The sequence below is a fragment of the Panulirus ornatus genome, chromosome 54 (assembly GCF_036320965.1).
Source record: "Panulirus ornatus isolate Po-2019 chromosome 54, ASM3632096v1, whole genome shotgun sequence".
NCBI lineage: Eukaryota > Metazoa > Arthropoda > Malacostraca > Decapoda > Palinuridae > Panulirus > Panulirus ornatus.
The window spans coordinates 5,143,879-5,159,616 of NC_092277.1; the positions used below are offsets into that span (position 1 = coordinate 5,143,879).

General features: G+C 41.2%; 1 protein-coding gene across 9 annotated transcripts in view; it reads right to left on the reverse strand.

Moving 5' to 3' along the window:
* The window catches only part of LOC139765362 (uncharacterized), a 574,294-nt gene that overhangs the window by 445,574 nt on the left and 112,982 nt on the right, over positions 1-15,738 (reverse strand). For all 9 annotated transcript variants that reach the window (XR_011716647.1, XR_011716648.1, XR_011716650.1 and 6 more), the window contains exon 2: positions 1,695-1,916. Coding sequence is in view for 4 of the 9 variants with exons in the window: in XM_071692744.1 (XP_071548845.1) it covers positions 1,695-1,840 (146 nt within the window). In the remaining 5 variants the exon portion in view is untranslated. The remainder of the gene's footprint in view (positions 1-1,694; positions 1,917-15,738) is intronic.

Here is a 15,738-nt window from a genome sequence, read left to right on the forward strand (position 1 = left end):
AAGATTACTCTCGGGTGGACACCCTCCATCTTTTTTCCTCTTGTGCACCAACAGTACAAAAGCTTAGGGCTTGAGGCCTGTCTCATTTCTCTTTCCGTGTGTTGAGAGGACACATTAGAAACAGACACTGACACAAGCCAGATAAAAGAAAGGAGCCATTTACATATTATCATGGTGATAACTCAACATTTCCACTGAGTCGATTATAATGCCAACATCACAGGACACCATTCAACAGTATCCCCATATGTGTACAAGATTCTGGATGTCTTATGTCAAACATACACCAAAATACTGAGTTACCCACGTTTGGGAATAATCTTAAAGATTTTACTAATGCAATGCAAAGGCTTGCAATCTTAAAGATTTTACTAATGCAATGCAAAGGCTTGCAATCTTAAAGATTTTACTAATGCAATGCAAAGGCTTGCAATCTTAAAGATTTTACTAATGCAATGCAAAGGCTTGCAATCTTAAAGATTTTACTAATGCAATGCAAAGGCTTGCAATCTTAAAGATTTTACTAATGCAATGCAAAGGCTTGCAATCTTAAAGATTTTACTAATGCAATGCAAAGGCTTGCAATCTTAAAGATTTTACTAATGCAATGCAAAGGCTTGCAATCTTAAAGATTTTACTAATGCAATGCTAAGGCTTGCAATCTTAAAGATTTTACTAATGCAATGCAAAGGCAAGCCTTGACTATGAGAACTACTTCCATGATCAATATATGTCCTTGGCATGATGAGTAATTAACCACAACAGAAATTCATGGAACCATCCTGGTGAATACCTGCAAGGCCTTGTCTAATTAAAAGTCCAGAAAATCAAGCAATCAACAAGAAAAAAAATTATTCCGTAAGCATAAACTTACATCAGAAACAACCACAGAGAAGTGTAAAATAAGCTTTGTAGGCTGCTGTACTGCCAAGATGAATTTATGAAAACTTGACTAGCTAACTAATCTATCATGGCTCAAATAATGGAATAAGTAATTGCTATTCATATCACCACAATCAAGAGATAATGATAAAGATCCTGTATCTTTCAAGGCCAAAAGTTAAGGTCACAAACTGAAAATGTTATATACTCTCGTGAGCACAACCAGCATCACTGCAAGAGTGATACAGGTTTGTGACCAGAGGGTAACAGCTGTATTGCACACCAATGCCATCACAAACCAAGGCAAGTATCAGGATTCTCTGAATAAGCATAAGCTGGCCTGACAAATATGGTGGTGGTCATAGATGGTGAAATTCTGGAGGATACACTCTAATTAAGGGATAAAATGGTATTCTAATAACCTCTGAGCAAGTCTTCTGTTTGAGAAACACAGGAGTCAGTCTGGAGCTACAAAAATAGAATTAAGAGAAGTGGAAGGGCTGGGAGACAGTAGTGAGAAACACGTTTTTTCAAGGTGATTTAGAGTGACATGTGTAAAAGAATAGAATACAGTCCATATTTATCTTTATTCTATAAAAAGTCAAGAGCTGCGGAAGATTGACTACTGCTTTAATCACAGAAAATTATGTGCTGATTAGACAGTAGATAAACACAAGAGGGATATGAAATGTAGAAAGAATGTTCTAAAAGGAAATATTGTGAAAACAAATCATTTGAGAAATCAAAATAAAATTACAGAGCAGTTTATGTATTCTTTACACCCTTGTCAATTATCAAGTAAATCAACTTACTGTGGAAGCTCCAAAGTGGCATCTTGTGTGAAGCACCATTTCCTTCTCTCAATCTCATCCTGTGCAATGTTCTGAACTGTTTCAAAGCTCATAGAGTATAAGGAATACTCCAGAGAAGGAAAGTCCAGTTTTTTCAGAAGATGCATTCCCAAGACTCTAGTGGAAAAGTCCAAGGAAACTCCTGGATCTTTAATACGAAACTCTCGGCTGAAAGATGAAGCCCTAGAAAAAAATGAATGAATATCAGTCTTCATATTGTAGATCATAACAAATGCCTAGCCTGTTTTTATAAATGATTAGAAAGACATTTATCCAGAATAACTTCTAATACTTTATGACCAGATCAGGAGACCTAATTAACATTCACATATGATCCTTATGTCCAAACATACTAATTCAGATCTGAAGCAAATATTGATACACGTCAGTGGATTGAACCAGGGCATGTGAAGCGTCTGGGGTAAACCATGGAAAGTTCTGTGGGGCCTGGATGTGGAAAGGGAGCTGTGGTTTCGGTGCATTATTACATGTCAGCTAGAGACTGAGTGTGAACAAATGGGGCCTTTGTTGTCTTTTCCTAGCACTACCTCGCACACAGGAGGGGGGAGGGGGATGTTATTCCATGTGTGGGGAGGTGGCGATGGGAATGGATAAAGGCAGACAGTATGAATGATGTACATGTGTATATATGTATATGTCTGTGTGTGTATATATATGTATACATTGAGATGTATAGGAATGTATATGTGCGTGTGTGGACGTGTATGTATATACATGTGTATGTGGGTGGGTTGGGCCATTCTTTCATCTGTTTCCTTGTGCTACCTCACTAACGCGGGAGACAGCGACAAAGCAAAATAAATGAATAAATAAAACCATAAAGACTGATCTAAATTGCAATCTCATTTAAAAAATACTGCAAAACTATAAAGTGAAATAACATGTTAAACTCATCACAACATGAGAGTGACATGAAAATCAAGGATTCAGTATGGAATATGAAATGAAAAATGCATGAGTGGTGGATGTTTGAAATCTATTTTGTCAATCTTTCTCTCCTGGTTTGCACAGGGTTGGAGGCAGTTACCTCATTAGAAGGCAAAGTGGTAGAGTTTACTAGGACCCTAGAGATCTTACAGATATGCAAAACTCAAAAAACAAACCAATCCTGAAAAGAACAATAGACATCAAGTAATAACTTTTTCACTTCCTGTGAACTTCAGTGAATATAACAGTTAGGTAAATCATAAAAGTTGAACAGTAATTCATATATGCATATTCTGAATCCTAGCATATCTATTTCACTACAGAATCGAGTCTCACATTCTGCAGTTTTTACACATCTTTAAACATTCATCCAAATGTTCAACTTTTCACTGCATGCAGTCCCTCACTATGCCTGTCTATCTTACTGTATCCTCAAGGATGGTTTATCAAAAAAAACAAAAAAAACACCACATTTGTATCTTAAAGATAAAACTTTGGTTGATTGGTCAGGTTCAGCACAGAAGCCATCTGCCTCCTCATGAGTCAGGAAAATTGGTTTGTCAGCCATGGCAACTGTTTTATGAACTGGCTTGAGCTTTGTCTGAAGTTATGAAGTTACATAATATGTTAATCTAAGCTATATGGATACATTTTCATTCGCTTACAAGTCAACAAAGGAAGCCCATTAAGATATAACTACATCAACATATTCATATTTTATTTATTATACTTTGTCGCTGTTTCCCACGTTAGCGAGGTAGCGCAAGGAAACAGACGGAAGAATGGCCCAACCCACCCACTTACACATGTATATACATACACGTCCACACACGCAAATATACATGCCTATACATCTCAACGTATATATATATATATATATATATATATCCCTGGGGATAGGGGAGAAAGAATACTTCCCACTTATTCCCTGCGTGTCGTAGAAGGCGACTAAAAGGGAAGAGAGCGGGGGGCTGGAAATCCTCCCCTCTCATTTTTTTTTTAATTTTCCAAAAGAAGAAGCAGAGAAGGGGGCCAGGTGAGGACATTCCCTCAGAGGCCCAGTCCTCTGTTCTTAACGCTACCTCGCTAATGCGGGAAATGGTGAAAAGTATGAAAGAAAGAAAGAAAGATATATATATATATATATATATATATATATATATATATATATATATATATATATATATATATATATATATATATATATATAATTTCTAACATTTTTCATATGTATATATATGTATATGTGTGTGTGTGTGTGTGTATGTGCGTATGTATGTGTATGTATATATATATATATATATATATATATATATATATATATATATATATATATATATATTATCCCTGGGGATAGGGGTGAAAGAATACTTCCCACGCATTCCTCGCGTGTCGTAGAAGGTGACTAGAGGGGACGGGAGCGGGGAGCCAGAAATCATCCCCTCCTTGTATTTTTTTTAATTTCTGAAATGGGAAACAGAAGAAGGACTCATGCAGGGAGTGCTCATCCTCCTCGAAGGCTCAGACTAGGGTGTCTAAATGTGTGTGGATGTAACCAAGATGTGAAAAAAGGAGAGATAGGTAGTATGTTTGAGGAAAGGAACCTGGATGTTTTGGCTCTGAGTGAAACGAAGCTCAAGGGTAAAGGGGAAGAGTGGTTTGGGAATGTCTTGGGAGTAAAGTCAGGGGTTAGTGAGAGGACAAGAGCAAGGGAAGGAGTAGCAGTACTCCTGAAACAGGAGTTGTGGGAGTATGTGATAGAATGTAAGAAAGTAAATTCTTGATTAATATGGGTAAAACTGAAAGTTGATGGAGAGAGATGGGTGATTATTGGTGCATATGCACCTGGGCATGAGAAGAAAGAGCATGAGAGGCAAGTGTTTTGGGAGCAGCTGAATGAGTGTGTTAGTGGTTTTGATGCACGAGACCGGGTTATAGTGATGGATGATTTGAATGCAAAGGTGAGTAATGTGGCAGTTGAGGGAATAATTGGTATACATGGGGTGTTCAGTGTTGTAAATGGAAATGGTGAAGAGCTTGTAGATTTATGTGCTGAAAAAGGACTGGTAATTGGGAATACCTGGTTTAAAAAGCGAGATATACATAAGTATACGTATGTAAGTAGGAGAGATGGCCAGAGAGCGTTATTGGATTACGTGTTAATTGACAGGCGCGCGAGAGAGACTTTTGGATGTTAAAGTGCTGAGAGGTGCAACTGGAGGGATGTCTGATCATTATCTTGTGGAGGCTAAGGTGAAGATTTGTATGGGTTTTCAGAAAAGAAGAGTGAATGTTGGGGTGAAGAGGGTGGTGAGAGTAAGTGAGCTTGGGAAGGAGACTTGTGTGAGGAAGTACCAGGAGAGACTGAGTACAGAATGGAAAAAGGTGAGAACAATGGAAGTAAGGGGAGTGGGGGAGGAATGGGATGTATTTAGGGAATCAGTGATGGATTGCACAAAAGATGCTTGTGGCATGAAAAGAGTGGGAGGTGGGTTGATTAGAAAGGGTATTGAGTGGTGGGATGAAGAAGTAAGATTATTAGTGAAAGAGAAGAGAGAGGCATTTGGACGATTTTTGCAGGAAAAAAATGCAATTGAGTGGGAGATGTATAAAAGAAAGAGACAGGAGGTCAAGAGAAAGGTGCAAGAGGTGAAAAAGAGGGCAAATGAGAGTTGAGGTGAGAGAGTATCATTAAATTTTAGGGAGAATAAAAAGATGTTCTGGAAGGAGGTAAATAAAGTGCGTAAGACAAGTGAGCAAATGGGAACTTCAGTGAAGGGCGCAAATGGGGAGGTGATAACAAGTAGTGGTGATGTGAGAAGGAGATGGAGTGAGTATTTTGAAGGTCTGTTGAATGTGTTTGATGATAGAGTGGCAGATATAGGGTGTTTTGGTCGAGGTGGTGTGCAAATTGAGAGGGTTAGGGAAAATGATTTGGTAAACAGAGAAGAGGTAGTAAAAGCTTTGCGGAAGATGAAAGCCGGCAAGGCAGCAGGTTTGGATGGTATTGCAGTGGAATTTATTAAAAAAGGGGGTGACTGTATTGTTGACTGGTTGGTAAGGTTATTTAATGTATGTATGACTCATGGTGAGGTGCCTGAAGATTGGCGGAATGCGTGCATAGTGCCATTGTACAAAGGCAAAGGGGATAAGAGTGAGTGCTCAAATTACAGAGGTATAAGTTTGTTGAGTATTCCTGGTAAATTATATGGGAGGGTATTGATTGAGAGGGTGAAGGCATGTACAGAGCATCAGATTGGGGAAGAGCAGTGTGGTTTCAGAAGTGGTAGAGGATGTGTGGATCAGGTGTTTGCTTTGAAGAATGTATGTGAGAAATACTTAGAAAAGCAAATGGATTTGTATGTAGCATTTATGGATCTGCAGAAGGCATATGATAGAGTTGATAGAGATGCTCTGTGGAACGTATTAAGAATATATGGGGTGGGAGGCAAGTTGTTAGAAGCAGTGAAAAGTTTTTATCGAGGATGTAAGGCATGTGTACGTGTAGGAAGAGAGGAAAGTGAGTGGTTCTCAGTGAATGTAGGTTTGCGGCAGGGGTGTGTGATGTCTCCATGGTTGTTTAATTTGTTTATGGATGGGGTTGTTAGGGAGGTGAATGCAAGAGTTTTGGAAAGAGGGGCAAGTATGAAGTCTGTTGGGGATGAGAGAGTTTGGGAAGTGAGTCAGTTGTTGTTCGCTGATGATACAGCGTTGGTGGCTGATTCATGTGAGAAACTGCAGAAGCTGGTGACTGAGTTTGGGAAAGTGTGTGAAAGAAGAAAGTTAAGAGTAAATGTGAATAAGAGCAAGGTAATTAGGTACAGTAGGGTTGAGGGTCAAGTCAATTGGGAGGTAAGTTTGAATGGAGAAAAACTGGAGGAAGTAAAGTGTTTTAGATATCTGGGAGTGGATCTGGCAGCGGATGGAACCATGGAAGCGGAAGTGGATCATAGGGTGGGGGAGGGGGCGAAAATCCTGGGAGCCTTGAAGAATGTGTGGAAGTCGAGAACATTATCTCTGAAAGCAAAAATGGGTATGTTTGAAGGAATAGTGGTTCCAACAATGTTGTATGGTTGCAAGGCGTGGGCTATGGATAGAGTTGTTCGCAGGAGGATGGATGTGCTGGAAATGAGATGTTTGAGGACAATGTGTGGTGTGAGGTGGTTTGATCGAGTAAGTAACGTAACGGTAAGAGAGATGTTTGGAAAAAAAAGAGCGTGGTTGAGAGAGCAGAAGAGGGTGTTTTGAAGTGGTTTGGGCACGTGGAGAGAATGAGTGAGGAAAGATTGACCAAGAGGATATATGTGTCGGAGGTGGAGGGAACGAGGAGAAGTGGGAGACCAAATTGGAGGTGGAAAGATGGAGTGAAAAAGATTTTGTGTGATCGGGGCCCGAACATGCAGGAGGGTGAAAGGAGGGCAAGGAATAGAGTGAATTGGATCGATGTGGTATACCGGGGTTGACGTGCTGTCAGTGGATTGAATCAGGGCATGTGAAGAGTCTGGGGTAAACCATGGAAAGCTGTGTAGGTATGTATATTTGCGTGTGAGGACGTATGTATATACATGTGTATGGGGGCGGGTTGGGCCATATCTTTCGTCTGTTTCCTTGCGCTACCTCGCAAACGCGGGAGACATCGACAAAGTATAATAATAAAAAAAAAAAAAATATATATATATATATATATATATATATATAGAGAGAGAGAGAGAGAGAGAGAGAGAGAGAGAGAGAGAGAGAGAGAGAGAGACCAAATTGGAGGTGGAAAGATGGAGTGAAAAAGATTTTGTGTGATCGGGGCCTGAACATGCAGGAGGGTGAAAGGAGGGCAAGGAATAGAGTGAATTGGAGCGATGTGGTATACCGGGGTTGACGTGCTGTCAGTGGATTGAATCAAGGCATGTGAAGCGTCTGGGGTAAACCATGGAAAGCTGTGTAGGTATGCATATTTGCGTGTGTGGACGTATGTATATACATGTGTATGGGGGGGGTTGGGCCATTTCTTTCGTCTGTTTCCTTGCGCTACCCCGCAAATGCGGGAGACAGCGACAAAGTATAAAAAAAAAAAAAAATATATATATATATATATATATATATATATATATATATATATATATATATATATATATGGGGGTGGGTTGGGCCATTTTTTCCTTCTGTTTCCTTGCGCTACCTCGCAAATGCGGGAGACAGCGACAAAGCAAAAATAAAAAAATTTATATATATATATATATATATATATATATATATATATATATATATATATATATATAGGTGCAAGAGGTGAAAAAAAAAGAGCAAATGAGAGTTGGGGTGAGAGAGTATCATTAAATTTTAGGGAGAATAAAAAGATGTTCTGGAAGGAGGTAAATAAAGTGCGTAAGACAAGGGAGCAAATGGGAACTTCAGTGAAGGGCGCAAATGGGGAGGTGATAACAAGTAGTGGTGATGTGAGAAGGAGATGGAGTGAGTATTTTGAAGGTTTGTTGAATGTGTTTGATGATAGAGTGGCAGATATAGGGTGTTTTGGTCGAGGTGGTGTGCAAAGTGAGAGGGTTAGGGAAAATGATTGGGTAAACAGAGAAGAGGTAGTGAAAGCTTTGCGGAAGATGAAAGCTGGCAAGGCAGCAGGTTTGGATGGTATTGCAGTGGAATTTATTAAAAAAGGGGGTGACTGTATTGTTGACTGGTTGGTAAGGTTATTCACTGTATGTATGACTCATGGTGAGGTGCCTGAGGATTGGCGGAATGCGTGCATAGTGCCATTGTACAAAGGCAAAGGGGAAAAGAGTGAGTGCTCAAATTACAGAGGTATAAGTTTGTTGAGTATTCCTGGTAAATTATATGGGAGGGTATTGATTGAGAGGGTGAAGGCATGTACAGAGCATCAGATTGGGGAAGAGCAGTGTGGTTTCAGAAGTGGTAGAGGATGTGTGGATCAGGTGTTTGCTTTGTAGAATGTATGTGAGAAATACTTAGAAAAGCAAATGGATTTGTATGTAGCATTTATGGATCTGGAGAAGGCATATGATAGAGTTGATAGAGATGCTCTGTGGAAGGTATTAAGAATATATGGTGTGGGAGGAAAGTTGTTAGAAGCAGTGAAAAGTTTTTATCGAGGATGTAAGGCATGTGTACGTGTAGGAAGAGAGGAAAGTGATTGGTTCTCAGTGAATGTAGGTTTGCGGCAGGGGTGTGTGATGTCTCCATGGTTGTTTAATTTGTTTATGGATGGGGTTGTTAGGGAGGTAAATGCAAGAGTTTTGGAAAGAGGGACAAGTATGAAGTCTGTTAGGGATGAGAGAGCTTGGGAAGTGAGTCAGTTGTTGTTCGCTGATGATACAGCGCTGGTGGCTGATTCATGTGAGAAACTGCAGAAGCTGGTGACTGAGTTTGGTAAAGTGTGTGGAAGAAGAAAGTTAAGAGTAAATGTGAATAAGAGCAAGGTTATTAGGTACAGTAGGGTTGAGGGTCAAGTCAATTGGGAGGTGAGTTTGAATGGAGAAAAACTGGAGGAAGTGAAGTGTTTTAGATATCTGGGAGTGGATCTGGCAGCGGATGGAACCATGGAAGCGGAAGTGGATCATAGGGTGGGGGAGGGGGCGAAAATTCTGGGAGCCTTGAAGAATGTGTGGAAGTCGAGAACATTATCTCGGAAAGCAAAAATGGGTATGTTTGAAGGAATAGTGGTTCCAACAATGTTGTATGGTTGCAAGGCGTGGGCTATGGATAGAGTTGTGCGCAGGAGGATGGATGTGCTGGAAATGAGATGTTTGAGGACAATGTGTGGTGTGAGGTGGTTTGATCGAGTAAGTAACGTAAGGGTAAGAGAGATGTGTGGAAATAAAAAGAGCGTGGTTAAGAGAGCAGAAGAGGGTGTTTTGAAGTGGTTTGGGCACATGGAGAGGATGAGTGAGGAAAGATTGACCAAGAGGATATATGTGTCGGAGGTGGAAGGAGCAAGGTGAAGAGGGAGACCAAATTGGAGGTGGAAAGATGGAGTGAAAAAGATTTTGTGTGATCGGGGCCTGAACATGCAGGAGGGTGAAAGGAGGGCAAGGAATAGAGTGAATTGCAGCGATGTGGTATACCGGGGTTGACGTGCTGTCAGTGGATTGAATCAAGGCATGTGAAGCGTCTGGGGTAAACCATGGAAAGCTGTGTAGGTATGTGTATTTGCGTGTGTGGACGTGTGTATATGCATGTGTATGGGGGGGGGGGCTGGGCCATTTCTTTCGTCTGTTTCCTTGCGCTACCTCGCAAACGCGGGAGACAGCGACAAAGTATAAAAAAGAAAAAAAGAAAAAAAAAATATATATATATTTTTTTTCTTTTTTTCTTTCAAACTATTCGCCATTTCCCGCATTAGCAAGGTAGTGTTAAGAACAGAGGACTGGACCTCTGAGGGAATATCCTCACCTGGCCCCCTTCTCTGTTCCTTCTTTTGGAAAACTAAAATAAAAACAAGAGGGGAGGATTTCCAGCCCCCTGCTCTCTCCCCTTTTAGTCGCCTTCTACGACACGTAGGGAATACGTGGGAAGTATTCTTTCTCCCCTATCCCCAGGGATAATACATATATATATATATATATATATATATATATATATATATATATATATATATATATATATATATATATATATATATGTTGTTAGAAGCAGTGAAAAGTTTTTATCGAGGATGTAAGGCATGTGTACGTGTAGGAAGAGAGGAAAGTGATTGGTTCTCAGTGAATGTAGGTTTGTGGCAGGGGTGTGTGATGTCTCCATGGTTGTTTAATTTGTTTATGGATGGGGTTGTTAGGGAGGTGAATGCAAGAGTTTTGGAAAAAGGGGCAAGTATGAAGTCTGTTGGGGATGAGAGAGCTTGGGAAGTGAGTCAGTTGTTGTTCGCTGATGATACAGCGCTGGTGGCTGATTCATGTGAGAAACTGCAGAAGCTGGTGACTGAGTTTGGTAAAGTGTGTGAAAGAAGAAAGTTAAGAGTAAATGTGAATAAGAGCAAGGTTATGAGGTACAGTAGGGTTGAGGGTCAAGTCAATTGGGAGGTGAGTTTGAATGGAGAAAAACTGGAGGCAGTGAAGTGTTTTAGATATCTAGGAGTGGATCTGGCAGCGGATGGAACCATGGAAGCGGAAGTGGATCATAGGATGGGGAAGGGGGCGAAAATTCTGGGAGCCTTGAAGAATGTGTGGAAGTCGAGAACATTATCTCGGAAAGCAAAAATGGGTATGTTTGAAGGAATAGTGGTTCCAACAATGTTGTATGGTTGCGAGGCGTGGGCTATGGATAGAGTTGTGCACAGGAGGATGGATGTGCTGGAAATGAGATGTTTGAGGACAATGTGTGGTGTGAGGTGGTTTGATCGAGTAAGTAACGTAAGGGTAAGAGAGATGTGTGGAAATAAAAAGAGCGTGGTTAAGAGAGCAGAAGAGGGTGTTTTGAAATGGTTTGGGCACATGGAGAGAATGAGTGAGGAAAGATTGACCAAGAGAATATATGTGTCGGAGGTGGAGGGAACGAGGAGAAGAGGGAGACCAAACTGGAGGTGGAAAGAAGGAGTGAAAAAGATTTTGTGTGATCGGGGCCTGAACATGCAGGAGGGTGAAAGGAGGGCAAGGAATAGAGTGAATTGGAGCGATGTGGTATACCAGGGTTGACGTGCTGTCAGTGGACTGAATCAAGGCATGTGAAGCGACTGGGGTAAACCATGGAAAGCTGTGTAGGTATGTATATTTGCGTGTGTGGACGTATGTATATTCATGTGTATGGGGGTGGGTTGGGCCATTTCTTTCGTCTGTTTCCTTGCGCTACCTCGCAAATGCGGGAGACAGCGGCAAAAAAAGAAAAAAAATATATATATATATATATATATATATATATATATATATATATATATATATATATATATATATATATATATAATATATATGAGAGGCAAGTGTTTTGGGAGCAGCTGAATGAGTGTGTTAGTGGTTTTGATGCACGAGACCGGGTTATAGTGTTGGGTGATTTGAATGCAAAGGTGAGTAATGTGTCAGTTGAGGGAATAATTGGTATACATGGGGTGTTCAGTGTTGTAAATGGAAATGGTGAAGAGCTTGTAGATTTATGTGCTGAAAAAGGACTGATGATTGGGAATACCTGGTTTAAAAAGCGAGATATACATAAGTATACTTATGTAAGTAGGAGAGATGGCCAGAGAGCGTTATTGGATTACGTGTTAATTGACAGGCGTGCGAAAGAGAGACTTTTGGATGTTAATGTGCTGAGAGGTGCAACTGGAGGGATGTCTGATCATTATCTTGTGGAGGCTAAGGTGAAGATTTGTATGGGTTTTCAGAAAAGAAGAGTGAATGTTGGGGTGAAGAGGGTGGTGAGAGTAAGTGAGCTTGGGAAGGAGACTTGTGTGAGGAAGTACCAGGAGAGACTGAGTACAGAATGGAAAAAGGTGAGAACAATGGAAGTAAGGGGAGTGGGGGAGGAATGGGATGTATTTAGGGAATCAGTGATGGATTGCGCAAAAGATGCTTGTGGTATGAGAAGAGTGGGAGGTGGGTTGATTAGAAAGGGTAGTGAGTGGTGGGATGAAGAAGTAAGAGTATTAGTGAAAGAAAAGAGAGAGGCATTTGGACGATTTTGCAGGGAAAAAATGCAATTGAGTGGGAGACGTATAAAAGAAAGAGACAGGAGGTCAAGAGAAAGGTGCAAGAGGTGAAAAAAAGGGCAAATGAGAGTTGGGGTGAGAGAGTATCATTAAATTTTAGGGAGAATAAAAAGATGTTCTGGAGGGAGGTAAATAAAGTGCGTAAGACAAGGGAGCAAATGGGAACTTCAGTGAAGGGCGCAAATGGGGAGGTTATAACAAGTAGTGGTGATGTGAGAAGGAGATGGAGTGAGTATTTTGAAGGTTTGTTGAATGTGTTTGATGATAGAGTGGCAGATATAGGGTGTTTTGGTCGAGGTGGTGTGCAAAGTGCGAGGGTTAGGGAAAATGATTTGGTAAACAGAGAAGAGGTAGTAAAAGCTTTGCGGAAGATGAAAGCCGGCAAGGCAGCAGGTTTGGATGGTATTGCAGTGGAATTTATTAAAAAAGGGGGTGACTGTATTGTTGACTGGTTGGTAAGGTTATTTAATGTATGTATGACTCATGGTGAGGTGCCTAAAGATTGGCGGAATGCGTGCATAGTGCCATTGTACAAAGGCAAAGGGGATAAGAGTGAGTGCTCAAATTACAGAGGTATAAGTTTGTTGAGTATTCATGGCAAATTATATGGGAGGGTATTGATTGAGAGGGTGAAGGCATGTACAGAGCATCAGATTGGGGAAGAGCAGTGTGGTTTCAGAAGTGGTAGAGGATGTGTGGATCAGGTGTTTGCTTTGAAGAATGTATGTGAGAAATACTTAGAAAAGCAAATGGATTTGTATGTAGCATTTATGGATCTGGAGAAGGCATATGATAGAGTTGATAGAGATGCTCTGTGGAAGGTATTAAGAATATATGGTGTGGGAGGAAAGTGAAAAGTTTTTATCGAGGATGTAAGGCATGTGTACGTGTAGGAAGAGAGGAAAGTGATTGGTTCTCAGTGAATGTAGGTTTGTGGCAGGGGTGTGTGATGTCTCCATGGTTGTTTAATTTGTTTATGGATGGGGTTGTTAGGGAGGTAAATGCAAGAGTTTTGGAAAGAGGGGCAAGTATGAAGTCTGTTGGGGATGAGAGAGCTTGGGAAGTGAGTCAGTTGTTGTTCGCTCATGATACAGCGCTGGTGGCTGATTCATGTGAGAAACTGCAGAAGCTGGTGACTGAGTTTGGTAAAGTGTGTGGAAGAAGAAAGTTAAGAGTAAATGTGAATAAGAGCAAGGTTATTAGGTACAGTAGGGTTGAGGGTCAATTCAACTGGGAGGTGAGTTTGAATGGAGAAAAACTGGAGGAAGTGAAGTGTTTTAGATATCTGGGAGTGGATCTGGCAGCGGATGTAACCATGGAACCGGAAGTGGATCATAGGGTGGGGGAGGGGGCGAAAATTCTGGGGGCCTTGAAGAATGTGTGGAAGTCGAGAACATTATCTCGGAAAGCAAAAATGGGTATGTTTGAAGGAATAGTGGTTCCAACAATGTTGTATGGTTGCGAGGCGTGGGCTATGGATAGAGTTGTGCGCAGGAGGATGGATGTGCTGGAAATGAGATGTTTGAGGACAATGTGTGGTGTGAGGTGGTTTGATCGAGTGAGTAACGTAAGGGTAAGAGAGATGTGTGGAAATAAAAAGAGCGTGGTTGAGAGAGCAGAAGAGGGTGTTTTGAAGTGGTTTGGGCACATGGAGAGAATGAGTGAGGAAAGATTGACCAAGAGGATATATGTGTCGGAGGTGGAGGGAACGAGGAGAAGAGGGAGACCAAATTGGAGGTGGAAAGATGGAGTGAAAAAGATTTTGTGTGATTGGGGCCTGAACATGCAGGAGGGTGAAAGGAGGGCAAGGAATAGAGTGAATTGGAGTGATGTGGTATACCGGGGTTGACGTGCTGTCAGTGGATTTAATCAAGGCATGTGGAGCGTCTGGGGTAAACCATGGAAAGCTGTGTAGGTATGTATATTTGCGTGTGTGGACGTATGTATATACATGTGTATGGGGGGGGTTGGGCCATTTTTTTCGTCTGTTTCCTTGCACTACCTCGCAAACGCGGGAGACAGCGACAAAGTATAATAAAAAAAAATATATATATATATATATATATATATATATATATATATATATATATATATATATATATATATATATATATGTTTTTTTTTATTTTGCTTTGTCGCTGTCTCCCGCGTTTGCGAGGTAGCTCAAGGAAATAGACGAAAGAAATGGCCCAACCCACCCCCATTCACATGTATATACATACACGTCCACACACGCAAATATACATACCTATACATCTCAATGTACACATATATATACACACACAGACACATACATATATACCCATGCACACAATTCACACTGTCTGCCTTTATTCATTCCCATCGCCACCTCGCCACACATGGAATACCATCCCCCTCCCCCCTCATATTTGCGAGGTAGCGCTAGGAAAAGACAACAAAAGCCCCATTCGTTCACACTCAGTCTCTAGCTGTCATGCAATAATACCCAAAACCACAGCTCTCTTTCCACAACCAGGCCCCACACAACTTTCCATGGTTTAACCCAGACGCTTCACATGCCCTGATTCAATCCACTTACAGCACGTCAACCCCGGTATACCACATCGATCCAATTCACTCTATTCCTTGCCTGCCTTTCACCCTCCTGCATGTTCAAGCCCCGATCACTCAAAATCTTTTTCACTCCATCTTTCCACCTCCAATTTGGTCTCCCACTTCTCCTCGTTCCCTCCACCTCCGACACATATATCCTCTTGGTCAATCTTTCCTCACTCATTCTCTCCATGTGCCCAAACCATTTCAAAACACCCTCTTCTGCTCTCTCAACCACGCTGTTTTTATTTCCACACATCTGTCTTACCCTTACATTACTTACTCGATCAAACCACCTCACACCACACATTGTCCTCAAACATCTCATTTCCAGCACATCCACCCTCCTGCGCACAACTCTATCCATAGCCCACGCCTTGCAACCATATAAATTGTTGAAACCACTATTCCTTCAAACATACCCATTTTTGCTTTCCATGATAAAGTTCTCGACTTCCAGACATTCTTCAATGCTCTCAGAACTTTTGCCTCCTCTCAATCCCTATGATTCTCCTCCGGTTCCATGGTTCCATCCGCTGCCAAATCCACTCCCAGATATCTAAAACACTTCACTTCCTCCAGTTTTTCTCCATTCAAACTTACCTCCCAATTGACTTGTCCCTCAACCCTACTGTACCTAGTAACCTTGCTGTTATTCACATGTACTCTCAACTTTCTTCTTTCACACACTTTACCAAACTCAGTCACCAGCTTCTGCAGTTTCTCACCCGAATCAGCCATCAGCGCTGTATTATCAGCGAACACCAACTAACTCACTTCCCAAGCTCTCTCATCCACAACAGACTGCATACTTGC